General features: G+C 38.6%; 1 protein-coding gene across 1 annotated transcript in view; it reads right to left on the reverse strand.

The window, feature by feature from the left end:
* LOC142146196 (fibrillin-2-like) overlaps positions 1-27,690 on the reverse strand; it is a 120,321-nt gene that overhangs the window by 81,320 nt on the left and 11,311 nt on the right. The window contains exons 2-4 of the mRNA XM_075204630.1: positions 26,832-27,118; positions 4,940-5,022; positions 1,509-1,607 (exon numbers count right to left, since the gene is read on the reverse strand). Of these exons, the coding sequence (XP_075060731.1) occupies positions 1,509-1,607; positions 4,940-5,022; positions 26,832-26,983 (334 nt within the window). The 5' untranslated portion in view covers positions 26,984-27,118. The remainder of the gene's footprint in view (positions 1-1,508; positions 1,608-4,939; positions 5,023-26,831; positions 27,119-27,690) is intronic.

Genomic DNA, 27,690 nt, shown 5'->3' on the forward strand with positions numbered 1-27,690 from the left:
AGATCCGAGGACGTGTGAAAGTACCGGGCCGGCTCGCGAGCCTACTCGGATGCCCTAAGTTCGGGTGGGTTCGGTTTTTAGAAAACCGAGCCCGAGCATCTCTAATAAAGGGTTTATAACGAGTGGTGGATTTCTCATTCGCATATCAAGCATGCGCATATCCCCTGTGATTTACTTGGTGAAGCGGTAAGATTAGTCTTACATCTCCCAGCCAGTATCGCTGAGGCAGCTGAGTATATGGTTGCAATATAGTTGCGATAAGTCATCATGCTAAAATTACCGCTGGAAATAGCACATGTGACTCTTATCACCCTGCACTCCCGCCTGAAATCAATAATTGATTAGAGTGTGGTTGGAAATTGTAGGGCTGAGGAAGGTCTGTAGAGTCATGTTAGAGTCCAGGAGGTGAGGTGAGAATTAGCATTGTGCCACATGAGAAGAGGTTTTCACCTCATCTTATGGGATGACTTTGTCCTATAGGCTGTAAGCGTACGAGCAGGGGCCCTCTTACCTCTCTGTGTGTCTGTATTACACAGTATTGTTTTATTACTGTGTTTGTTGTAAAAAGGTACGGAAGATGCTAGCGCTATATAAATAAATGATGATGATGATACTGTGGCTATTTTGAAAAATATTAAAAGAGTAGCAGTGATATATAAAAAACGCACAAAGGTTGTATAATAATATACAAAGGTTGTCTTATGTTGGGAGGTGTAGAATCCAAGGTCTGCATAGATTGCAGCAATGATTAATTTCCAAAAAAAGTTTAAAACATCATTCACCCTCACCACAACGACTGACATATTTCACCATAACACCTTAATAAATAAATACTTTTCACAGATTAATCATTATTATAATTTTGAATCCAAACACTTTATTTTTTCTTCTCTTAAGAGTTGCAGAAATTGTCTTACAACACTGTTGTAGATTTTTCTTTGCAAATATCATTATGTCTCCATAGCGCAGTGTCTCTATATATGACATTTTGTGGCAGAATGTTTGTTGAAAGGTCTATAGCAGGCCTGTCCAACCTGCGGCCCTCCAGGTGTTGTGAAACTACAAGCCCCAGCATGCTTTGCCAGTAGACAACCTGTTGATAGCTGGAAGGGCATGCTGGGACTTGTAGTTTCACAACATCTGGAGGGCCGCAGGTTGGACATGCCTGGTCTATAGCATGTAAAACTAATTTTACCCACTGGAAAGCTTTAACGTGAAATATTTTGTATTCCCAGAGTTTATTCTAATAATGCACCTAGAACAATAGTGACAGCACTAAATGCCTGTAATTGGTTCTGAAACTTAACCAAATGCCATAGAAATATTCTATTTTGCACTCACAAAGTGAGTTCTATCAGTGCGTGTGTCCCTATATATATGTATATATAAAATTTCCATGCCGCCATTTCTAGATTTCTACTTCTACTTTGACCACAGTATATATGTGGGTGTGTGTGAGTCTGTAAACATGCTTTATTATACTATATGTATCATACTCTATCACTCACCTGCACCAGCCCCACATGTTGGAGAAAGCTGTCCATTTGAACATGTACACATGTTTGGTCGTGAACAAAATCCATCTCCACATGAGTTCCGGCAGATTGCTGAAATAAAACAGAAGATCGGTCACTTTTCCCCCCATCATTGTACAATGCATTTATATTTATAGAAAGTTGTAGTGCACTGAGTTTCAACTGTACTGAAATAAAAAGAATTGCAGGAGGTAATGTTTTTCTCCATTGTCATCACCCATCTATTGCTGATGATTGTGTTAAACATTCTATGTACAAATTCAACATAGCTATAAAAATAATGTGCTTGAAAAAACTTAAAATAATTGTATAACCCTCCCCCTGATTCTGACAGCTCAGAGCAGTGGCCACCACTGGTATTAAAGTAAGGTTGTCATACAGAACAGGATGACCTGGGTCAGGTACCTACTTGCATGACATTAGCATCTTTTAATACAAGTGAAAACACATGTCAAATGCAAGCATTGTTAGTTGCATTTTAACTAGTTGTCAGATCTTACTGCAGGCTTCCCAATGCGTTTTCCCATGGTAAACTCATTGGATAGAACAAAGTGCTTTCAGAAAACAGGAATGTAAATGGTTTGCAACCGAGACATTATTTAACACTAGTAAAAGCAGTAGTGCATATGGTGCAACTACAGGTAAGACCAATTTGCATGTGCTTTACTAGCAGAAAACAATGCTAGTAAACCATATGTATTAACCTCAGTGGTGTGAAGAAGATCCTGCAATGGAATACATTTAAAAGATGCTGCATAGTCAATTTGTGTTATGGAGACTTTTGAGGAGGGAAAAGGAGCAGCATGTGATTGGTTATAAGCTGCACCAGTCAGATGCAGTCTCCTTCAACTCTCAACCAATTATATGTCTCCCTGCAGTCTTTCAAATGATTCCCAAGCTAATCACAATCAAAATCAGCAATCATCTGGTTATATATTCTCTTTTTAAGAGAAAGCAGAGGTATAAAATAAGTTTGTACAATAGTTTATGTTTATGTTTAAGTTTAAACTGTCCTAAGTTCTCAAACTACTTTCCATTATGGAACACTCTGAACTTCAAGAGCAACAAGAAAATTAACAATTTTTTTGAAAATTACATATGAACTAAAAACCATGGGCCAGATTCATTAAGGATCTTAACTGAAGAAACTTTTTATTTCAGTCTCCTGGACAAAACCATGTTACAATGCAAGGGGTGCAAATTGGTATTCTGTTTGCACAATAGTTAAATACTGACTGTCATGTAGCACACAAATATCAGCTTTAAATTTCAGTGTACAAATAAGCTATCAAGTATTTGTGTGCTACATGAATAAACAGACAGTATTTAACTTATGTGCAAAACAGAATACTAATTTGCACCCCTTGTATTGTAACATGGTTTTGTCCAGGAGACTGAAATCAGAAATTTCTTCAGTTAAGATCCTTAATGAATCAGGCCCCATATTACTAACCCTTACAGTGATTTTACATAATAGTATAAGTCATATTTACGAAATCTGAACATCCTCTGAAAAAAATCCAGAGGGATTTTTCGCACTTCTACAAAGTCTGTTACTCCAATATTAGATTTTCTGTACTATACGGTCACTAAAGGATTAAAAGACTCTGTGCAGCAGAGATTCTCCATAATAATTCTAATCCCAAAAAATTATAGTGGTATATTCAGAAGTTTCTCTCTGCAGCTGATTGCAGATAATGAATGCAAGCCTAACAATTTTAGGCATACTTGCCAACTCTCCCTGAATGTCAGGGAGACTCTCTGAAATAGGGGTGATCTCCCTCACTCCCTGAAGAATCTGGCATTCTCCTTGATGCTGAGCTACTACAAGACGTGGTTGACTTCACCATCTGTGGCATGCTGACAGTTCAGAAATTGTGTCCTATGTCCATGTATTAATGCCTATGGAGGTGGCCATTTTCATGGAGACCAAGATTTAATCAAAGACTGAGAGATAAGACAACATGACTTCAGTAATGGAGACAGAAATGTAAAAGAAACTTCAGTCTCTAGAGATTCATTAGCTGCTTTTAACGCATAGTTGCCTACTCTCCTGGAATGTCCGGGAGACTCCTGCATTTCTGGGAGACCTCCCGGGAGAGCAAGGCAACCTCCCGGTTCCCACGCAATAGATAAGTGGTGGGGGCAGGGCTTACTGACGCAAATATCATGTCACCTTTGCCCCGCCCCCTGCTGTAATTAGCCAAAATTGTGACAAGCGTTTAGGGGGCGGGGCCAAAATGATGTGATTCGTCAAGCACCGCCCCCGTACACCCACCTCCCCCGGGATCTCCCTGAAGCCAGCGTGGAAAAGTTGGCAAGTATGATTTTAGGTTTATAGCCAATTACAAAGGTTGTGTAGGCCCAAATATATGGACATATATTGACATTTATTTAATTGACATATCATTGCGGGGAAATGTTATTGTCCAAGTTTATTCAGTGTGTAACTAATCTGGACTGACTGGCACGGACAACTAGCATAGTTTTTATTAATTATTAGCTAATGCCACCAGTTATGGAATTTGCTGTTTCTCCATCGGATTATTCAAATAAGAGTATAATTTAAAATGAACTTCTACAAAAAAACGTATACATGATTTTTAAATGGGTTTTAGGAAACAGATAGGTCAGGTTGAGGGGGAGGCTGTGATCTAATCATTTCGCTTGAAGTGAATGTGTCCCTAAAGTAGATACACATGTTGATATAACCTCCTGTGAATACAGAACTATCTTACCACCTGCAAAAGCAAAGCACAGGAAATCATCCCCAAGGCCCAGTGGAAAGAAATGTCCATATAAGGCCTTATTCTAGATAAATAAGTGCACATGGCATATTTGTAACACCTCTGGGAAGAAACAAAGGGAAGTCTTCAGTGTTGCTGACCTCAAATGCCACAATATTATATGATTCAACTGGGACACCTTCTGTCTATTAATTCAAAAGTTGTAAATGGAGAGAAACACTGCTATTCTTATTTTTAGGACACAACAATTAAAGACCACCATGATTTTCACAGTAGTGACTTCACTGCCCTGGGATGAGGAACAGACGTTTGAGCTGAGCCATTAAAATAAAATCAGTTGGCAAGAAGTTATTACTGCTCTAAAGACTGTTCAAGTATGCACTGCTTTCCCTCCATACATAAGAGTAAACCTGTGAGGTTTGGAAGGAGTACTTTGCTTGTGAAGAAGAGACATGAGGGTGTGAGGTTTGGATGGCTTTTGTAAGTAAAGAGGACAGGAAAGGTTTGGAAAGCTACTTGAAAGTGCAGAGAAGAGTTTGCAACTGTGATCCAGATTTCGACAGCTCTGATATTTACCTTTCTTACAACTGTGAGGCTACATTTAGACTAGCGGACTTAATTTCCTTAATCATGGAAAGAAAGTAGATCCATACTTACGAACAATGCACTGGTTTCCGCCTGGTAATGTTTTCCATCCCGGACAACAGTATGAGTGAAACCGGGATCCACAAACATTTGGTCTAAAAAGAATAAAAATAAAAATAGCTTAATTTGACTTAATGTTTTGTTATACATTTGTTTAAGGTGTGCTTTCTGCTTTACTTTTATGTTTTCTATTTTCCAAAAGAGAAGCAAACGCACTCAACAAAATAGTGTAGCCTGTAGAAAACACTGAGTGTAACCTGTTTAACACTGAAGGTTAGCATTGGTGCCCTGACCAGGGGCAAACGCAGGAATTTAAAGGGGGCATTTCTTCCCCCCACCCCCAAAAGAAAATAGAGAGAGAGAGCGAGCTGCTGCGCATGCGGCAGCGCATGCGCAGCAGCTCCATTTTGGCGATGATGTACTGTACAGCAGCCGCAGCACTGTCAAAGAAGCGTCCGCGGCATTGTTGTATTGTAGTACAATACAGCACCGCCGTGGACGCTTCTGTGACAGCGCCGCGGCTGCTGTACAGTACAGGGCAATGTTTAGTGCCCGTTCGTTTGCAGAGGGGAGGGTTTCTGGAAAACCAGAAACCCCCCTGCGTGCGCCCCTGCTGACACAGATCCGCTCTCTTTGTGTCAAGAAAAAAAGCAAGTATCTGTGCTATATATCATTTCACTGTACAGTGCTGTAATGTGTAAGGCAGAATCCCACAAATGTCACACATCATAAAGGCCTAAGTCGGCAGATAACACTTTCCAAACTCTGTATATGAAAGTATGCATTTTTCCAGTACCCAGAGTTGGAATCGTGTCCCTGGAATGTCTTGATTACATAAGGTTATCAATTAAAAAAACATTTGCATCATATTACCTAGACCCCAACGTCTGTCAGCAGCATCTGCTAAATCTCACAACTATCCTTTGATATGTCCCCAACCCCCAAGTATCTCCTGAATTCCAGAGTCCCTTCTTTTATTTATAGACTTCACTCGCTCTCCAAAGTGTCTGAGCTCAATCTATGTATTATTGTGTGTTTCTGATTAGATGAACCTGACTTTACAATATCTAGGAGCAGGGCTATTTCTAGCTGGGTGCCCTATGTGTGTTTATTACTGGCTTCATACTACTATATATACTGGTGTGAAAGGCTGAGCCTGCTAGAATCACTGACTTACAAGCAATGTAATGATAAATAAAGAAGGGGAGACGCTGGTGCCCCAGCAAGAGGTCTTACCAGCAGGTAAACCATATGTCCCAACTTTCCCAGGACAGCCCCCAGTACAATTTTGCATCAGCAGGGCTCCTATGTGCCCTGGTTTTTGAAGGACAGACCAGATTTTTGGCATTGAATCTGTTTTACTTGGAATATTTATTTTTCTAAAGTTCAGACCGCTGTTGCTTCTTGATTAAAGAATTAGTGTTGTACTGTGTTTGACGCACAATATTATGCATGGTATGATTTTCACAGACAATGAAAACTGTATGTTGTACAGCTGCACCAGATTAATATTTAAAAAAAACGGATGTATATATTTATACATTCAGTAGCAGAGAGATAACTGTGGCATTATAATTAATGGCAATAAGAGCAGTAGGAAGCACTTAGCGAAATACCCTCACATGCGCTAGGTATGGTTTTAATAAGATATTATTAAATATAATTGTTTTATATTATGCTTTGACCTTTATGGGTAATTTGGTCATCTTACGGACCCGTCATGTGTGCTAGAGCTTATCTAACAATGTAGATTTGGTACAATAAAATAATTTCAAAGCCATTTTGACTGTAAGGGTGCATTTTTAAAAAATATATTAAGTTTCTTTATGTCAAGTAACTAATATATTAGTTCATTATAAACTATATATAAAACAAAACATGTGTTCCATATATGCCTAATTATTACACAGTAACATAGTGGTTTAGGTTTACAAAGCCATATGTCATTTAAGGTCAACCATTCATCCCCAACAGCCCCCTGTTAGCCAGAAGAAGACTCCTATAAAGCATATAGTCCAACTTACCTTAAAGCTGCACTACAATCTATTAGGTATGGCTGGGTATACACTACAGGTTTTTCATTTGATTATCGGGCCAATCACCTGATAAATAACTGTTCAGCCCGATATTGCATTAGTGTGTACACTGCAACGATGAGCGGTTATCGTTCCAAAGTACATCGTATCGTTTCATTTGCATTTTAAACCGAACTGAAAATCTTGTTCAATGATGGAACAATGCTGTTCCAATCCTGCAGTGTGTATGCACTCACGATCAGCATCTCTATAGAGCCGATGGTTATGACAGATGAAGGGCATAGATCTGAAGGGAAATCTGTTAAAACATGTATAATGTGTACACATGAAAAACATGTATAATGTGTACACATGAATTGGTATGCTGATCGGGACTTTTCTATTTTTTCAGGTGTTGGTAAAATCATTACGTGAATGGCATCAGGAGAAATTTTCTGTAGTGTGCACACAGCTTAAATTTTGTCAACCTTTTCCTTAACCAGGCTGCTCCATGCATGTGTTTTTCACAGGCTCCTCTAGTTTTCCTCACAGTGCCGGACAAAACAAAGAGGTTGGGTGGGTGTTAGCAGGAGGAGTAATCAGTAGCCAAAATCAAGAGATTGTGTCCTGTCATTGGTCCTCCCTTCCCACTTTTTCCAAATTGTATTTGCTTGTTCTGCATTAAGGAATTAGAGGAGTCCCAGGAAACATGATGGCATGGAGAAGGCCATGGGCTGCAGCTAGGGTAGGGCAGAAATTAAGAAAATGTATTGAATAGGTGGTTGTAAAGCTTGAAGAGAAGAAAAAAAATCCTTATTGACCACAAACAATCAACAAACTATATTTTGTTATTAATGCTAACAACCCTGTATATTCTGTTTTATTACGAAATATCACTCTTCTTTATCTTTATTTTCCATCTTCACTGCAAGTGTTATTAGATTCATATTAAGGCAAGAGATTCAGCAAGCATGTATTTGATAAATGGCATGTACCCCTGGAGAAATATAAAAATAATTACAAAAGGTCCTTGCATTTAAACACACAATAAACTAGAACAGATCTAGTTATGCATTTGACATTAGTTCCAAGTTCTGGAGCTAGAAAAATGCTCTACCACAAAATGTTTATGCATGTGTTCCTGTATTTACTGAATGTATATGTATTTGTTCAGGGGGGTCACCAAGAGGACAGCAACTTCTTGGGCCTTGTCTATAGGTGCCGATGGTGGTGTGACCACAGCAGGTTGGTGGCTCCTCCCACTACACAGGCAGACTCAGGCCACAGTACTTCATACTTGATCATAGTTGCCAATTCTGCTTATAACAAGCGGAATTGGGCTTGTTTTTTTTAGAGTTGTGGGGTTTTTCTGGTGGTTGCGGGTTGCGGGTTTTTGGGCTTCACAACATTTTTTTTTATTTTTTTTTCAAAAAACTTTATTGCCTTGTGTATAATGACGCTTTAGTCAGCGTAAGTACGCTGCTGGCCACTTATGTGGGCGTGACCTCAGGTGTTGGTAGGTAAACTTCAGCGTTGGCTCATCTTGGGGAAGCCTGTCTGTGTTGTATGCAGTAGATATGGAGAGTATATATGTGACCAGACAGAACATGATGTGTGCAGTTATGAGTGTAAAGCTAGGGATATATTGTAGTTTACAGAGAAAACAAACCCATAAAGTGCAGCTATAACTCCTGAATCTTCATCTTTAGTTACTGTAACTGCAGAAACTGCTGCAGATTGTCGAAGTCAGCAAATTGGATAAAGTCATTTCAATTAATATCGAGCAGACTTAGTTGTCTTTGTCTGAAAAGATGCATATTGCACGCTACGGCGTGGAAGGGTGTACGCAGTCGCAACACGTGGCAATAACAGTTTTTACACAGTTACACACATTCGCACAAATACGCATCTCTGTAAATAGTACACATTAATTGTAGTTGCAACACATAGTTATTTATGTCGAAATATAGTAGTGTTTATGTGTAATATTATAAGTTATATGCATATTAGTAATATATATGGTACAGGTTAAAGGAAATGTGTCATGTCTGGTATCATTAATCCCCTTTACATCAGCAGCTGTCCGGTTCATTCGGCGAAGATATAGCACATTGCATACTCTAGTTATTGATGTTAGGGAATAAACCTTTACTGTGATACTGACTATAAAATGCTAATGGACTAGTTGAAACTGGAGTCTTGGCGGGAAGATCGGAGCACATCCCCTGGAGAGATGACCCCCACCTTTGAATTCTTTAGTTTGAACTAGCCTATGATCTGCAACCTCCTGGACCTTCCTGAAACCTGGACCAATAGAAGCAAGCCACACCATCTGCATTGTTTTACTGTATTTCTGTCTGCATATAAGCAGGAGCTTTTCATCTAGTGTTCAGTCATCTTGACCACAGACTTCAGACCTGAATGACTGTTCACTGGATCCAGAGTGCCTGCGATAAGTAACGGCTGTACTTATTATTATTTCGCTTGAATTATTCTGCTACTTTTTGAGAATAAATATTTGTGCGTTGGAAACACAAATCGAGATTTGACAATCACTATTGGATAGTGACAAAACGTGCATACAAGATCCCATTACTATTAATATTATCTTGATATTTGTATCATGAATAAAAAATAATAAATTTTTGGCTTTTTTGGGCTCTTTTTAGGATTGTTTGGGCTTGTTTTTCACTTAGCGGTTGCTTCTTTTTAATTTCAGAGTTGGCAACCCTGTACCTGATCCCCCGCTGCTTCTTGGCTCCCCTGTTGTTCAGCACTATCATTTGTGGGTATGCATAAATGTTTGTGAGTGAAAAGCGGGAAAGGGTAAACACAGTGTAATGACATAGTTGATAACTGTCCTTAATTTCATTGAACAGTTCCAGGTTTTAAATATTTGTACTTGAAAATGTCTCTATTTTGCCGTTTTGAACAACTATCTCACCACGTATACTCATTCTCTACACTCTACACAATAGTTATTAAAAGTAAGTATTTACACTGCAAAAGCACATTATGGTCACATTCAGTAAAAGTACTTTGACATGGGTATTTTAGTACTCTGAAATCTGTTGAGATAGTATTTATTGCGTATAACCAGCACTAGTTTAGCAGTAAAACATCCCTGGAATATATTTTAAAATGTTGTCAATAATTTATGAAGATAAAGGAGGTGTTCTGGTTTTAGCGGGAGTAGGCTAAGCCTTTTTAGTAACTCAAGGAGGCACATTATTTACACCACATGATTAGAATTTGAATAAACCATTGGAAACTTGTCATTGACAGTGGAACATATAAACGTAGCCCCGATGTCCTCATATGATCAAGCGTTATATAATAACTTCTACATTTAAAGTTCTAGTACTTAAGAGAGTGGTCCAAATGTGGTATTAAATAGTATTTGAGGTGCTATTCTTACCTTTGTAGATAAGTCATGGACTATAATCTGCAAAATGTTGAACAAACTGTTTGCTCAATTGATAGATGTGTTCAGTCAAATAAATAAACTCATTTACGTATGAAGATTGACTACTGCTTGTTAGTCATAACAGGGGTACTCCTACCTATATACTGGTTAGGAAGTGTATAAGGTCCTTGTTCCTGTTTTTTCCTCCCAACTGTCTCAATTTAGGTGGGAAAGTCCCAATTTAAGAGCTGTGTCCCGCTGTCCTTAACATTTGCATCCTTGTCCCAATGGTTGGAATGTGGTTAGCTATGCTCCATTCACCGGTGATCTGCACAGCAGAGCTGTAGTGAGCAGGTGCTGCACACACCAGTGCTAGGTAAATGGCAGTTCTCAGGGAAGATGAGGGTGGTCTAGTGCTTCAGAAGCACTAGGCAAACCTCAGTGAGGCCCGCCCCTTCATGACCAAGCCCCCATCATAGGATGCCACTCCCCTTTTCACAGCCTGTTATGGTTCAAAGATCTGAAGAGTTGGGAGACATGTTGTCACAGTTTGGTAATAGATCCTTTGATTTGCATAGAATAGCACTACTCAAGGCGCGGAGTCTAACGGGGAGACGGTTTTCACCAGAGACCGCCGCAAGGCGGTTTGATCTTTGCTGCATCTGTCCCGTAGGTCACGGTCCCTTCTAAGAGTACCAGGCGAAACCTTTAGGGGAATGTGCAGAGATGGTCAGCAATGGCGGACAACACGAGGTCAGAGAAGTGGAGGTAGCAGGTTACCACTGGAGGAATGGCGATGAAATACACTATAGAGCGTCATTTCTGCCGACAACAGGTTACCACTGGAATGGCAGCGAGTACACTGTGAAGTATGAACTCCGCGGTCTGCAAGTTACCACTGGAATGGCGTGGAAATGGTCTGTCGAGTGTCAGCTCTGCAGACAACAGCTTACCACTGGAATGGTGATGATATCTCTAGTTTTGTAGAACTGTGCAAACACGAGATTTCCTTTCATGGAGCATGGTTAATGTAATGAGATAAAGAGGTGGAATAGGAGCATTTTAGGATTTTTTTCTGACTCTCTGCACACCAATGCACACTTCTAGGGGTATATTTACTAAACTACGGGTTTGAAAAAGAGGAGATGTTGCCATTAGCAACCAATCAGATTCTACTTGTCAATTAGAGTGTACTAAATAAATGATAACTAGAATCTGATTGGTTGCTGTAGGTAACATCTACACTTTTTCAAAACCACAGTTTAGTAAGTATACCCCTTGGTGAACAGAGGCATCTCTTGAGAGTAGAAAATAGGCATGAGTATACAAGGTTACATCTTCTCCTCTTCTCAACAGTTAATAAATACATTAAAAGATTAAAATACAGTTATATTTTTTAAGCAATGCACTAGTTTTAATTTTGGGAATTGGGAATAATTAATTCCAACAACCAACAAAAATCCTTTCATAAAGCATCCAACTCATGGATGGACTAAGGGGTTACAAAAATAGTTGTGCAGCTTTTAATAGATGCACTTTTAATATATGCCGGATAATGTCACATCTGGTCGCTATTACGGAAATGAGGAGTTCGTGATTTTTTTTGCTTTGAAGGCGTCTAATCTACCTTGAGAATGCAGAGCTGAAATCCATTCGCATGAGCTCACATAACTGTAATCTTCAAGCCTGAAAATCTAGGGTCAAGTAAAGAGTAAAATTAATATTCCTCTGCTAACCCTTAACTCATATAGGACCGTCTCAGATTTCACCTGGGGTGAATAGAATGATATAGAAGTTAGGAGCCAGGATACAGATAAAGGAGCCAGATAGACCTTGTATGAACCCAATTACTGGGTGCGCCCATTGAGCTTTACAGAAATGACTCAATCAAAAATTTTAAACATATATTATGGGTGATATAACTACCTGCCTCTTGGAATGGGTCCCAGCCTGTATAATAAATAAGAAGTTATTTCTTTTTTTACTTGTGCAATATGCATTTTTCATGAGGACCTTACATTATTGTTGGATATTGACCCTCTTACTTTCATGAAGTTATAGAAGATACTAACATATTTCAATTCAATCTTTGTTTTTTTCAACATTTTAGTGTGTCTATTAAAAATTAAAGAGCAATTAAACCAACAAATTAAATTTTGCATTCATGAAGCATTGCCTTAGCCTGTTTTTTCATTGCAGCTCTGTTAAAAGACTTGGGAGCCCCATCATTCAGGAGATACACTGTCTAGGGACACAATGTATTCCCCTTGGCCAGCAGCTGTTTCAACTAAAATTATGATAGCAGTTTGTGGTTTTATTGTTGTATGAACTCATGTCTATTCTATAAACATGAAACCAAGGGGTCTAATTATTAAAGGGTGAAAAGCATTATCACCATTGGAGACAGCATTGCTATCGCCAAGCGATAAGATTCACAGCATCATCATCATCATCATTTACTTATATAGCGCCACTTATTCCGCAGCGCTGTACAGAGAACTCACTCACATCAGTCCCTGCCCCATTGGAGCTCATAGTCTAAATTCTCTAAAACACACACACACACATATACAGACACAGACTAGGATCAATTTGTCAGCAGCCAATTAACCTACCAGTAAGTTTTTGGAGTGTGGGATGAAACCGGAGCACCCGGAGGAAACCCACAGGGTCTTCCCTAATTAGTCTCATGACAAGCATTGTGGCGGTATAGGTACCACGACAATGCTTGTTCTGTTATCACCATCTCAAAAGTAATGAAAAATGCTTTATTAATTTGAAAAAAAATTGTAAATATGTTTTGAACATTTTAAATATATTTTTAACTATTCTTACCATAAAGTGAAACTGAAAATCCAACTCTGGACTTTCACTCAACTGTGCATTGACAAGATGTCAATGATATATTACGGCCTATGAGCCTTATGACTGCATTTCAATTTGAATTGGAAAAAAAAATGTAATATTGATAATCTGGGATTGCGAGAGTTTCAGAAGAAGCTCTGCCTGAAAACTGGAAATGATACAGTTCTACCTATCTATTTTATACAAGAAAACAGTATTTACACTGTTATACAGCACTGGATCCAACAAAGGAAGCTCAAACACACACACACACTTCTTGACTACGCTTTTTGAACACTGTTGCACTGACCTGGAAATACACAATGTGGCATTTTAGTCTTATTGTTTTCTCAAGTAGACCATGTCTTTATTAGACCACCATGAAATTACTTTGTAGAGGTAACTGGCAAGTGTTTCAAGACCACCAAAGTATTCTTACATTAATTTGGGGGAGGGAAAGGTAATCACTGATAAGAATCTGGCTGTAATTTAAAAGCTCCATATAATTTTCCAGCTGTCCAGCGCATCTGCCATTAGTGTGATCATCACGCTGCTGATGTTGTCCTACCCCACCCACTGTGTCCATTCTTTTAACTGTCATCTGTGTTTGCCTGCCATTTAACCCAAATATTCCAACCTGGCTACATAACATGTTTACTGACATAAAGCATAGTAGGAATGTAAGTAAGAACTAATAATGTAAAATAACATTTAAATTGGAGTGTTAAATACTTGTTAGAGAATGGAAAACAAGAAACAAAAGATGGTTGAAGCAACCTGTAGTGTGATGTTTAATCAGTCATATAGAGGCACAAGGTTGCACAATTAACTCCAAAAACATACTAGTAGGTTAATTGGCTGCTATCAAAATTGACCTTAGTCTCTCTGTGTGTCTGTATGTCTGTGTGTGTGTATGTTAGGGAATTTAGACTGTAAGCCCCAATGGGGCAGGGACTGATGTGAGTTCTCTGTACAGCGCTGCGGAATCAGTGGCGCTATATAAATAAATGGCGATGATGAAGAATTAACGGAATTGGGTGGTTGACACAATGAATTGTGTAAAGTACACTCCAGTCACTGATAACTAACATAGACTTGAACTGTATGAAAAAAACACATTCTGATTATATCACCTTCCAGTGATAGCTACCTGCAAACTACCAGGTTGGTATTGTAGCTAAATACATTCCTCAGAATGGAATGTTATACCAATCTAGCAAAGATGTCGGTACCTTGCTAGCTGTGTCACAATCAGATTTGAGTAGGTATCTGCTATTTTATCTGAACCCTGAGGTAATCAAAGTATCAGTGTCTCCTCTACAGACCTCTTGAGCATGATTAGGAGTTCAGCTTGTTATGACTAGAGGTGTGCAAAATTTTCAAAACTGTTCAACAAAATATTTCCTTTAAGTCTACTACCCTGTCCTCCTCAAACCACAACACCCTCCAGAATGAACTAATCATCGTCGTCCCAGCTCTAGTCATAGACTATAAATTCAGAGGACTCCATAAATGTGGAATGGCATTTATCGCAATGGTGAAGCGAGAACAAAACTCGACCGTTGCATTGGCGGGACTTTGTAGCTCTGTGGAACGCTCTGTGGAACGCTCTGTCCCACCGCAAAACCCAGTTCTTCGGAAATTTCAATGCAATGACTACATTTCTAGATATTTGTTGACTAAAGAATTTGCTTTTTTCTGTATCAGAATGCGATGTACAACATGTAGGTTTTTCTTCATAATATAATTTCAGCAAATTCCTGAATAGCATTACACAGTTTGCTGCTATCTTGCCTGGTAACAACATTTTGCCAATTGCAAAGGTCATCTGATGTTCCAAAATGTTAATTTAGTACAGTATTTCATATAGAGAAAATCCATGCACTGATTTCACAGGAGTCAGAAAGCTTCTATCTCCTATAACAATGCTCATATGATCTGATCTGTGGACAGTGACATGGTTAATTGTAATGTGTTGCTATGTTTTTATAACATCATTGAATGTATCAATTAATTTAGCAGAGGCTGTTGAGAGAATGTCAATGCAAAAGCATATAGCTGTGTCTTTTTGTTACTTTGAAGTATTTATGCTGAAACACTCTACAAACAGGCAAAAGGACATAATACTGTGCTTCAAAGACTCACAGAGTGCTGATCTCTCACCCACATCTCCTTTGTAAGACCGATAATATCACCGACACAGCCGCACATCTGTGTACCAACATCCATACGACCCACACTCAAGATAAACCACCTCCTGACTCTTCTGAAGTTCACATATTTTCATTACAAACATCCTGCTGTGCAGAAAACAATTGTCCCATTGAAGGTATCCATAGGTTCCACATCTGATGATTACATTATTTTGTTTGCATAGAACAAGTATAGACAATTGTTTTGGGCTATAGATTAATAGTCTGTTGTATAATTTCAACAGAATAAAGCATTTTAAAAGGGAGTACATTAATTTGTACTTTTTATGTTGTATTCATCATAAACTATGCTATGAATCTCTACAAGATCTTTGTAATCTTGTCAGCATGAGATTGGACGGTCCCTCCTTGTGAACCCTAATTATATACAAGTCATGTTCGTAAGCGTCCGAATAAACCAAGCATTGCCTACATAGTACTAAATTAACAGTCCTTTCCATGAACATATGTCATACGCAATGATCATAGAAATGATGTAGTAGCATGTTGTAAATGACCCCTCCCCCTCCTATTTACTGGAGGCTAATAAATGTCTTAGAGGCAATGGTAACAGTAGAGCTGAACCTTACTAACTCATTGATTAAGATATAAACCTGAAGAACATTATGTAAGTGAGCCTAGGAAGGATAAAAATAAAAATAGCTTGTTTATATGTCACCTACACAGTATGGGGCTCTACCAGTATTCCAATATTCTGCTAAACCAATATTTCAATATTCATTTGCGCCTCATGTTGCTTGTTCGTATTGAATAAATATGCTGCATTCTTAATATTGGTATAACCCACAGAATGGTTGTCCACACTGTGTGCAGGCAGTGGGTAAACTGTAACTGTCATTTGTTTTGTACATTGTAATGCTTACATCTCTTGCACTGCTGACACTCAAATGAAGCACATTATTGAAAGTCTGTGTATTTTCGCCACTTCAACTCTACAGATCAGTTGTAAGATTCTAGTACCCCATAAAAGCTGACTAGTCATTGTGCAAGAGAATATAGGATGGCTGGGATGTGATTTGATTGAGTAATGTTGCATTTTGAGCCTGATTTTCCTATAATTAGGAAAGAAAATTAATCTGTCTGGGTACAGTGAGTTCCATTGTTCTGCAAAATGTTTTGCTAATCATGTCCCAAAAGCTTCCATGTGCTTTGAACTTAGTGAGCAAGCCTGGACGAGTGTAACCTCCATGCCCACAAGCAATAGGAGGAGAGGGTCAGACACAGCTGTTTCAGACAGACCTGTAATTTGCACTGAGAAATGTGCGTTCACATATGTGCTCGGAAAGGCCTTAGTCACTGTCGCCAATTACTAGAAATGATATGTACATAGTCTATATGGTTAAAGGAAGAAGGGGTTGCTTCACAGTAACCACAATTGTCTGTGGGATTCTGGAATCCCGGAATGACTCTGCTGTTTCTCTCTTTTGCATGATAGGCTATGACATTAAGCTTTCCATTCCTCAACAGAGGACGAATGAAGTGGCAATTGGTATAGGGATTTATTTATTAGCCTAGTGTGTTGTCAAGCAATATGTATCGCTGCAAATAGCAGGGCTCCATAATGCAACAAGGCTGTAATTTACCATGACGGCACTGCTGTAGGTGCCCCAACTTACTTTGAAAGCCTAATGCTGCTGGAGAATGGAGGAAGTGCTATGTGCATGCGCATAGCACTTCCATGGGCGAGGGATCCAGCAAAACCAGACAGGCGCTCAGGGGCATCCCATTGATAATGACAGGTAACACAATGCAGTTGGAGAACTTTGTAGTCACCATATTGATCTACTGGGTCTGTGTTAAGAAACATTACGGGGTCTATGCACCAAGCTAATTTTCCAAAAAAATGTGGAAAGGACTGTTTACAACAGCTAGTCACATTATCTCTACTTTTGTGCCTAGTAAACCCTGGTTTGTACTCTGCATATACTTGTGCTCTGTATACACTTGTGTACATGGCTACAATATGTAGAAATTATGGTCTGAAACTGTATTGTGATCCCTTTGCAAAGTCTAAATGTAATATTGTGTAAATGAATGATTAAGTACTGCCCACCTGAGCTCCTTTGAGCATCCCTTCTCATTTCATGATCTGACGAGCGCCCTGCTCAAAACAGCCTCTCCGCATTACACATATAGTTGTCTACTCTCCCGGAATATCAGGGAGACTCCCGAGAACAGGGCAATCTCTTGAATCGTTCCCGCTTTGTTGCTGAAGTAGGTGGGGGCGGGGTTAATTGTGTCATCCTGGCCCTGCCCCTGCTACAAGTTGGCATGTATTGGCAAGTATTATTACACACAATTTTGAGTAGCAAGATGCAGAGATTAGTGCTTGTTCTGGATGATGGATGGACTGGAGCACTGTCTGTGCAGAATGATCTTGTCGCAATGGAGCAAGTGCAGCACAGTGGCTCGGTAGTTAGTATTTGTGCCTTACAGTGCTGGTCATGGTTTTGATTCCTAGCAGGGCCTTATCTGTGTGTAGTTTGTATGTTCTTCCTGTGTTTTTGTGTGGGTGCTTCAGTTTTCTCCAATAGTCCAAAAAACTGGAAGGAAGGTGGGTTAATGATGTTAATGATTCAATGTTCTCTGTACAGCGCTGCATAATATAACTGGCGCTATATATATAAATAAATAAATGAATGGTGCAAATACAAGATTTTGTAATGTGCACATGAAAGTTAAAGTTGGGAAGGATGGGGATACAACGTTCCTTATTGGCTTTTCATTGTGTAAAAGACCATGTTAATTGCTACCCTGTTGCTAATGATCCCCAGTGTCACAGTGAAATGTTTCTTTAATGACAGTTGCTTTTATAAATTGATAAGTGAGTTAATGCAGTTGCTAAAACTCTATGTCTATACAGTGGCGCACGCAGGGGGGGTTTCTGAGTCTCTAGAAAACCCCCCTGCGCTAACTAAGTGGCCACTGTCCTATACAGCAGCCGCGGCTCTGTCAAAGAAGCGTCCGTGGCGGTGCTGCAGACGCTTCTTAGACAGCGCCTCGGCTGCTGTATTGGACAGCTGTGGCGAAACGGAGCTGCTGCACTCTCTCTCGGGTTTTTTTTGGGTTGGCGGGGAGAACCCCCCCTTCCCCCCGACAATCCTCCGTGCGCCCCTGCTATACATTTAGGGGTAGATTTGCTAAAGCCTCTAACAAAGAAAAGCAAAGGTGTTGCCCATAGCAGCCAATCAAATTCTAGCTATCATTTTATAGAATGTACTACATAAATGATAGCTAAAATCTGATTGGTTGCTATAGGCAACATCTCTATGTTCTCTGTTTAGAAGCTTTAGTAAATATAACCTTAAAAACTTCAACACTGTTCCAATGACACATAAAGTGCAGCAGTCTACATTTCACAAAGCCTGTAACTTATTGCTCGGTTTTACGGTCCTTTAACAAAGAAAGATACATAGGCTTAATGGTCTTGTGAAGTCTTGTGAATGAAACCATGTATTTTTGCCAACTAAATTGAACCTATCTGTATCTTGTATTTTATTGTGAGATAGTGCTTACTGGTCCTGTATAATAGGCTGTATAATAGGCTGTGCTTTGGCCAGATGTATTCTCTGGAGTGTTCACATGCTTAAAATATGAGCAAAATTTGATGCAACTTGATGTCACTTGCATTAAAAAAACATAAAATACATTTACTAATATAGCAAAATACATATACTAAAACCGAATACCTGTGCCAAAACTTTAGTGCTTAGGGCTTTCCACAGATGTAGTCCTTTGAGACTTATCTGACACTTTTATTTGGCTCATTGAAAATTCCAGCAAATTCCCTGCAAATTTCTGTAGCTTGTATAGTATGACATATTTTTTAATAAGAGCCAGCTGCAATCATGCAATTGTAACATATATGTAGTCAATGCCGCTAGCTTAATATGGAAAAAGAGAAGCTGAAGAGAGCACAATTCATATACATTATTATATTCATGTAGATTGTTCGCTTATGGTATTAATTAACATTGGAATTTTTTCCTGACAATTTTTACTTGCTTTCATCACCATGCCCCAAAAAGCTGTTACATATAGTAACATGGGCTTAAATTTAATAATGGTTGTGCTGTTTTTTTTATCATCCATTAATTTATTTAAGGGGTTGGGACTTTCCCCATAGCCATTCACACCATTTAACAGACTAGGGACAGACTAAAGTAGCAGGTGCTTCTGGGCGAGGATGGCAGCACTTAACTGGATGTGAGCATCACATGATCCTTCACATCAAATAACATGACCCCTTTGTAAAGCCTGCTACTTTAGTATCTCTTGCCTGATGCCATTAATTGATTAAATGGGTAGAGATCAACCCCTTTAGAACAGTGATTTTTCTGGTAAGATAGGCCATGCTTTGTTTTCTCTTTATTTTGAAACAGACCACTGGGAGAACCATTTGAAATTAAGCTTTCCCACACTGTTATATCTTTTTTTGGGTTCATGATTTCTAGGAAAATACTCACTGTGAGTAAAAGACAAACAAGTGATGCAAAAAGAGCAATTAGTATAGTTGAGATGTAGTTTTGATGTACAGGCCTAATAATCCTAATAAGCCAGCAAACATTCAACGTGAGAACTGTAAATGTTAGACAAAGTTAAAAGACAAAAAATAGAAGCAAATGTAATGATGTTTTTAAGACTATCTTGCATGCACGATACAGATCAAACAGCCGATTGTCTGCCTCAAGGGCAGGAAATATAAATCTTTGTCTCTTTTGTGACATGTAACCGTTCGGAAGACACACAGACATTATTACAAAACGTGTCTGGACTAATAAAAAAAAAGAATTGGTCAAACTAAAACCTGTGCCGAGAAATTTACCAAAATGATTAACCACATCAGAGAAGAGAATTCGGATGGAAAGAGTTTCATGTAGTAAGCTGGATCTTAACATAAATACATAAATTCAGGAAAGCTACTCCAGTTCCTTGCACTATTCCATATAAGACTTTGATCTCCATGCCCAAGTAAAACAAGGTATTTCTGATAATTTACTGAATGTGCAGATTCTAGTAAGAACAGAGCTGGGAGCAGTTCAATATAAACACTGTCCAACTGCACATACTGCAGCGGCAAATATGATCTGACAAGAAAGTCTTGGGAACGTTTGGAGGTTGTGAGTGTGAGAACTAGACACTAGTCTATGTTCTGTCTTAAGTGTAAAACATTGATTTAACTTACTTAACAGAGGGACCTTATAGAAAAGTTTACTGTGAACTGCTGACTACAAACTAATCATTTATGTGAAGTAATATCTTATATAATCAATCAATAAAAATTAAATAAGTACCTCTGGAATCTTTCCTGTTAGGGAAGAGCTGCTGTTCAGCGGTCGACACAGAAAATGACAGACATTGGAACTGTACTGTTTTTTTTGACAAAACTCTCACTAGTCACTTGCTAAACAAAATGGACCATAGTAGTCAGGGAAAGACATTCAGGAAAATTATAACTGGTTAAATATTAGCTACAAATGAAATGATTAAGAGAAATTTGTCATGCTCTAAAAACCCAGAGGGTTGTGAATTAACTCACATGGCTGCTATGTAAATAACATTTCCCAGAAGTCCTTTCTGCTTTTGTAGACGCTTATTGAATATTTTTCCCTGGGAGCATTGCCTGAAAGTCTCTCTATCAGTCCTCATTGTTTCTAGTATTCAGCCAGTAATTACAGTGAAATATATTTGTTATGTACATTATGTCTTTCTTCAGTCCCTATCATAAGCCTGGTGGAAATATACAGCCGGTCAAAGTGCATTGTGTTACTTTGGTACATTATTACCAACATATTAGACTAAAAGGATAAACTGAAAGCTGTAGACTAAAATTTTGAAGTGTTCAGGTCAGCCTGAGTGTCTGTATACATGTGCTGGTGTGTGGCCTTTCCATCTATGCAAACAGTTATCCTTTGGTCCTTGACAACATGATTACATTCTTTCACAGACTTTCTCTGTCCCCTCCACATGCCTTCCCGCCTCCTCATCCTTACAGCTTCCTGTAATGCTAGACAGAATGGATTTTAGTTCCTAGGAAAAGAATTTCAGACATGATTAATCAGCCTAGGGGCACACTCAGTTTCCACATGATTTTTCAGGTTTTCACCATTTTCTTTTCCAGGCGATAAGAGTGTGACTTTCTTGGTGCTGGGAACTGTGATTTGCAGAGAAATAAAATAAGCATACTATTAAAGCACTGAGAAGTAAAGGTTAAAAACACAGTGTGGGAAACTGAAATGGATTATTTGAACTATTGTATTAATCAGGGGCAGCCTGGGCTGGGGCGCAGAGGGCCATCTGCCCCCCAGCCCGGTCCCATAGTGGGCTACCTGCTAGGTCACTGGGCCACCTACATATTTATTCCTTTAAAATGTTCCTAATAGGCTGCCCCCGGGATAAAATTTGCCAGTCCTCCTCTGGTATTAATACATCTCCACCACACTAAAAGACAGTCCTCAGTATCATCTGTCAGTCACCTAATATCTTCTTAAAAAGAAGCTATGCTGAAAAACCACTTTTTAAAAAATAAAAAAATAAAAATATATATTTGTTAAATAATAAATTATCTGCACTATTAGGGTTTTATAAACCAAATCCACTGTTCTCCTTATATATAAAGTTTAGTCCTTTCAATTTAAATAAACCACCACTATTATAAACTGCCCTGTCCCATGCCGATCAGCCAAACAGTAAAGTAACAGCTTCACAACGTCTGCTTTTAGCTCACAACATAAGTAAATGGGTCACATTCCACACACTCACTTGTATTGTGATCTTCTGTGAGAACATTACTGTACTGTAAAAGGAGAATGCCCCATTCATCACACTTTTTGCAAAGGTCAACACATCATAACAAACCAGAAAGCCCCTACTATCCTATCATCTTCACTTTCAGGATCCACTGCCCAAGGAAATAATCTGTTAACACCTTGTTTTGAGTAATTTAGGGTTAGGAAGACCAATTGTTTACTTTGGTCCAAGGGCATAAATAATGATGATGAGTTCTTTTTAAACTTAGTTACCTCAGTTTAGGATATTAGATGTCCTGAGTTCATTCAGTTTGAAAATAACACATCATAGTGTATTTAATTAATGTGTTGTGATTACACCCTCATATTCTGCACAACAGACAGTCATTTCTAAAAGGAGAAAACCAGACTTTTAACACTTATTCTTTGGCAAATATGTACATAAATAGCTGTATGCCCCATATTTTGCTTTTTTAATGTCACTTTGCAGATAATTTGTAAAACATTTGCGGAACTTCAGGCTGTCATAGGAACATACCGTATGTCCCCATGTATAAGTCGCACCTTTTTCCCAAAAATTTGGGGTCTAAGAACTGGGTGCATCTTATACAGTGGCAGCAGAGGGATCTGGGAGGGGCAGCGGTATTCACGTGTTTACCGGATCAAGTGGGGGGGGGGGGGTGATTGCAGGGGCGTGCAGGTCCGTTCCACTGAGAAGTGTGCGGTGGCTGCACTATGCAGGTCCGTTCGGCAGAGTCAGGCAGGGAGAGTGTGCTGGTCGGCTGCTCTCTGATTGTGACAATCAGAGCAGCCGGGCACATAGTGTGCAGCCGCCGGCAGCAAGCTCCTGCAATCTTCGCACACTCAGCACACTTTTTGACAGCCAATATATTTTTTTACAATTTTTTTTTTCAAATTTTGGGGCCAAAATCAAGATGCGTCTTATACATGGGAGCATCTTATACATGGGGAAATACGGTACTTGACAGTAAGCGTAAAAAATACACCTTAACTGTTGGACTACCCCATTCACTACATCTTTGCCTTTCAAATCTAAAATATTGGTCCTTGTAGCCATACAGTAAGAGAGCCTTATGATTCTCTTTATTTCATGAGGCACATTTGTACATTTTAATTACATTGGCTTTTGCATTGCCTATAAATGTGCTATCCTGTATAAGATGCAGAGGAAATTCCATTGAAGGTAATCACTGGCGTCCAATCACCGCCACATCAGTGGATGTTTACAGGTGAAGTGTGATTGCTTGGAATAATAAGAAAAGCTCCACATATGTGAAACAAATTTGCTTTTTTGTTCTCTAATAAACATAAATACAAATATTTTATTTCAATAATAGTAGCAACGAAAGTTTGTCTCTGTCATATGTGGAATATTTAAAAAACCACAAGGTAAGTCACTAACGCAAGCATAAAAGATTATTTGCCTAGTGGAAAATTGCTCTGTAGGCATGTTCCTTACAAATACAATAGATCCTCACTGAAAACCCAAATATTATCATTTCAGGTGAACATGAACAGTTGAAAGATTGGGTGGGGTCAAGAGTAGACATGCACAAATTGGTTTTCAAACCAGTTCATTACATCAGTTTGAAGTTTGAAAATCTGTAATAAATCCTTCAACACTTGATAGGCTAAAATATATAAGCTAAATTCAAGATAGATTTGAGCTTGTTCAAGCATAGCTAGCTACATTGTATCGTAAATTTAACCATTTTGCTGCAGTTGAGTCCAAATGGATTCACCAATTATGATTGTACCATAAACAAAATAATTTCCCTTAAACCAGCCACACTTGATTGAATTTAATCTCTGGACCCATTTCTAGTAATGGCCAGAAATGCCCACAGATCAATCTCTTTGGAACTTTGTATATAAGCACCATCTTCTTTGTTACCCTTATTCTATGGCACTGTTTAGACACAGTGAAACTATTTTAACATACACCGAAATATTTTTTTTAAAAAAAATATTTTGAGCTGCATCCATGGCAGCTAGCAACTCGCATCCAACCGTGTTGCTGTAACTCTTAATAAACGTCATAGTAGGTACAGTGAGCTCTATTGGTGTAAGTTCTTTCACCCTAAAAGAGTTGGAGGTGGTGACTTCATGGGTACTGATCTGTAGGCAGTATTCTGTATCAGCCAATAAGACATATACTTGCTATCAACGATAATATTGTCATAGATTCATTTTTAACACAGCAGCTATGTAGTTACTATGTGTGTTCTGTGCATGTCTAAATCTCTACTGTACACCAAAGACCTGTCGTTAGACAAAACTAAAAGTTGTAAGGCTCATTAGGAAGAACAGGAATTTCTTTTGTAAGGTACATACACACACTTTCACAAGTATTGGGGCAGGAATTTGTGAGCCCTCAGGTTTTTCTCATGATCAGAGGATAGAAGCATCTGGTCATGCTTGACAGCCCAAGGAAAAACCTCAATTAGAGGAATATTAACAGTCCAGAGGCTAGTGAGAGGCAAGCACCTCCCATATGTCACACTCTGTTACATCTGGTGATAAAGAGACAGCAGAAAATGAGTGATGTCAGCATCACCTCACAGAGGCTCTGGCATTTCTTTTACTATTTACTCATTTTAAAACTTTTTTTTAATTAAAAAGGTCAAATCTTATGCATTAAGGTAATTATTTAGGTCCCAATGCTACAGATAAAATAAATTTTTACCTCAAATACCGGTAATATGATTGGGATATTGTAAAAAAAAGAATAGTCCATATAAGTGCTTGTACATTCCAGCACTGAAGAACAGATCTAGTTTAAGCATAGACAAAATGTTGTTCTTGTCCTCACTTTAACAGTGTTCAAAGCATGTTCATTAAAGTGCTTCAAAACTTGCCTACAGCATAGAGTATTATCTACATGAATGTTCCAATAGAATTCTATTGTATTTATACTGAGCATTAAAACTTCTGAATTCTGGGGGTAACCTTATAATTGATACAAAGCAAAGTGCATCTATACAGGTCAATTCACTTGCATTATTTTTTAGATTATAAACATCATAGCTTTGAAAAACGCCCATGTGCATGAGGTCTAAGTCAAGACTTAAAGCAGAATGGTTGAGCCAAAAGCCTGGCTATAGTATAATAAAAGCATTGACATTCTAGCCCCAATATAGGTACTGTAAAGTCTATTAATGTATGGAACCAACATTGTACATTCAACAATAATGTCTTTGTGATTGCAACCCAGACAGTCGTCTTGTAGAGTGAGACTCATTGTGAGCCATTTTCTTTAAGTGTAAACTAATGTTTGAAACAGCAAAGAAATCCAGAAAACAGCCTCTCTACTAAAAAGAACTGAAAGAAAAGGACCACTTTATCCCACTGCTCCACCCTAGCTTGATGCTCAGCAGATACATTTTTTCTACACATGTAACGCTTTCCAGGTGTGATGACCGCATACAGCAGTACTGTTTTAACAGCCTCGCTGGGGATCACCATGGAATAGAGATCATTTTGGCAACTTTGCTGGAAAAGTTTGATGCATTTGTGTAAGTTTTTAGGGCTGGAGTCTGCACAGAACAGACAGGACTTCAGAAAGGTGTAGACCCAACTGCTCTTAGTAGTCTGGGATGTGAGAGAACTCCCATATTTGTTAAACAGAAAACTGAGGCATCAATGTCTCATGAAGTTTACTTCATCCATAAAAGCCCCATGCTGAATTCAGGAAAATCGTATCCAATCATATCCATACTAATGCGGTTAATCATGAAAACAAAATAGAGTTTAGATTTACTATTGAAAATGTCAGTTTATTTCTATAGAGTTAAATGGAAATTGTATGTGGAATAAAAGAAAAGAAAAATGGTACATCAGTTAAAACTAAGAAGTCCACAACATGTGCTCAAAAAGTATCTGCAATAATACCATGTAACGGGAACCTCCAACACGTGCAGTCGCTATTTTCTCAATAATGGAGTCATGAGAAACATCAAAAATTGGGTGTTAGGAACATTTTTTTCTATAAAGAATGACTTATGTATTATGCACTGACCAATATGTTATTTCTGTAAGGGCATTTCACCTAGAACCACTAATAGGTGGACTAAATGAATAGAGTTGGACAGTGTCATCCAATTGCTATTGTTCTATCCAAACGCCAAGTGCTCAGTTAATATGCAAAGGTTCAATAATAATAGCAGTTAGAGTCTAGAGTTCTAGACATGTAAATGTCACATTATACAACTAAAACAGCTAAAGGAATGTTAAATGGGTTATAAACCTTTAGAATGCAGCCTGCTCAATTCACTGAATACATTTTATGTCTTCCTTGCTCGCTTCTGAGTTGCACAATGAAGAAAAGCTGGCTACGTTTACATGTATGTGGACACATTTCATAAGATACAGCAATGTGTTGAGAAGCCGTACCCCCTCCCATTACAATAGGGTGCAGAAGATGAATTGCACATACAGGCCAAGTGGCAGCAATCTTCTGACTGCATTTTCCAACATGCCGATAACGTGCTTAATGTTATCTGGCATCATGCTCATTTTAGAGCCAAAGACACGGTGATATTGTCATGTGTGTATTTAGCAAAACACAGAAAGACATGTATGTAAAGATATCATCTGGTTCAATTTGCCTACCAAATTCCTCTTCTGACAACAAAGTGCTATCCAAACATGACATACCCTCTCAATGTGTCCTGTCCTCTCCTTCTCACTCTTTGTGATGTCCTTTCTTCATAAACTTGTTGGTCACCGAATTCCTGGCCCTGGGCTTGCTCCACATACCATAGTGCAGTACATCCCAGCATGAATTTGGCCAGCCATATCACCCCCATGATGGTAGGGGTTGAAGAATTCCTCCACTCTCCCTAAATATTTTCTTTGACTGCTTGTCACTGCTGTTTGGGTGAAGGAAGATTGGCAATAATCCGGACGAAGATATCTCCAGTCCTGTCACTCTCCTGCAGAGGCTGTTAGAGAAAAACATTTTATTAATATTTTCCACAACACAGGCACAATACATACTACATTTACTATATCATCAATCAGGTACACTGTTTAAGTTAAGCAAACGAAAATGAAAACCTATACTGACTTTCATCATTACCGGAGTCATAGACTTTGCTGCATGAGGGTTGCAATGACCATCTCTATCTTGTGCAGCATGTGAACAAAGAAAATTCTATGACAATGGCAATTTTGATATAATCCTATTATTCTGAGTGATTTTTTCAGAACTATACCATAAGACCCCAGCATACCACCACTATGTCATGAAATAACCCTTGAATGTTTAATGTAAATCATAAGCGTTATATACAGTATGCTATTTTACTTGCTGGTTGCTCCGGAGTAAATATACATGTGCCATGTAATTTGACTGGTCACGTGTAGTCCTTTATCCCAGGGATTGGTAACCTGATACACCTCAGGGGCCCTCTAACCTTCAGTAAAGCCACACATTACCCTTAATCTCAGTATTAAGTTAAAGTAATACATTTAATTAAAGAAAGAGACATCTATCTATAAAAACATATCAGCA

Source organism: Mixophyes fleayi, chromosome 1 (assembly GCF_038048845.1).
Source record: "Mixophyes fleayi isolate aMixFle1 chromosome 1, aMixFle1.hap1, whole genome shotgun sequence".
NCBI lineage: Eukaryota > Metazoa > Chordata > Amphibia > Anura > Limnodynastidae > Mixophyes > Mixophyes fleayi.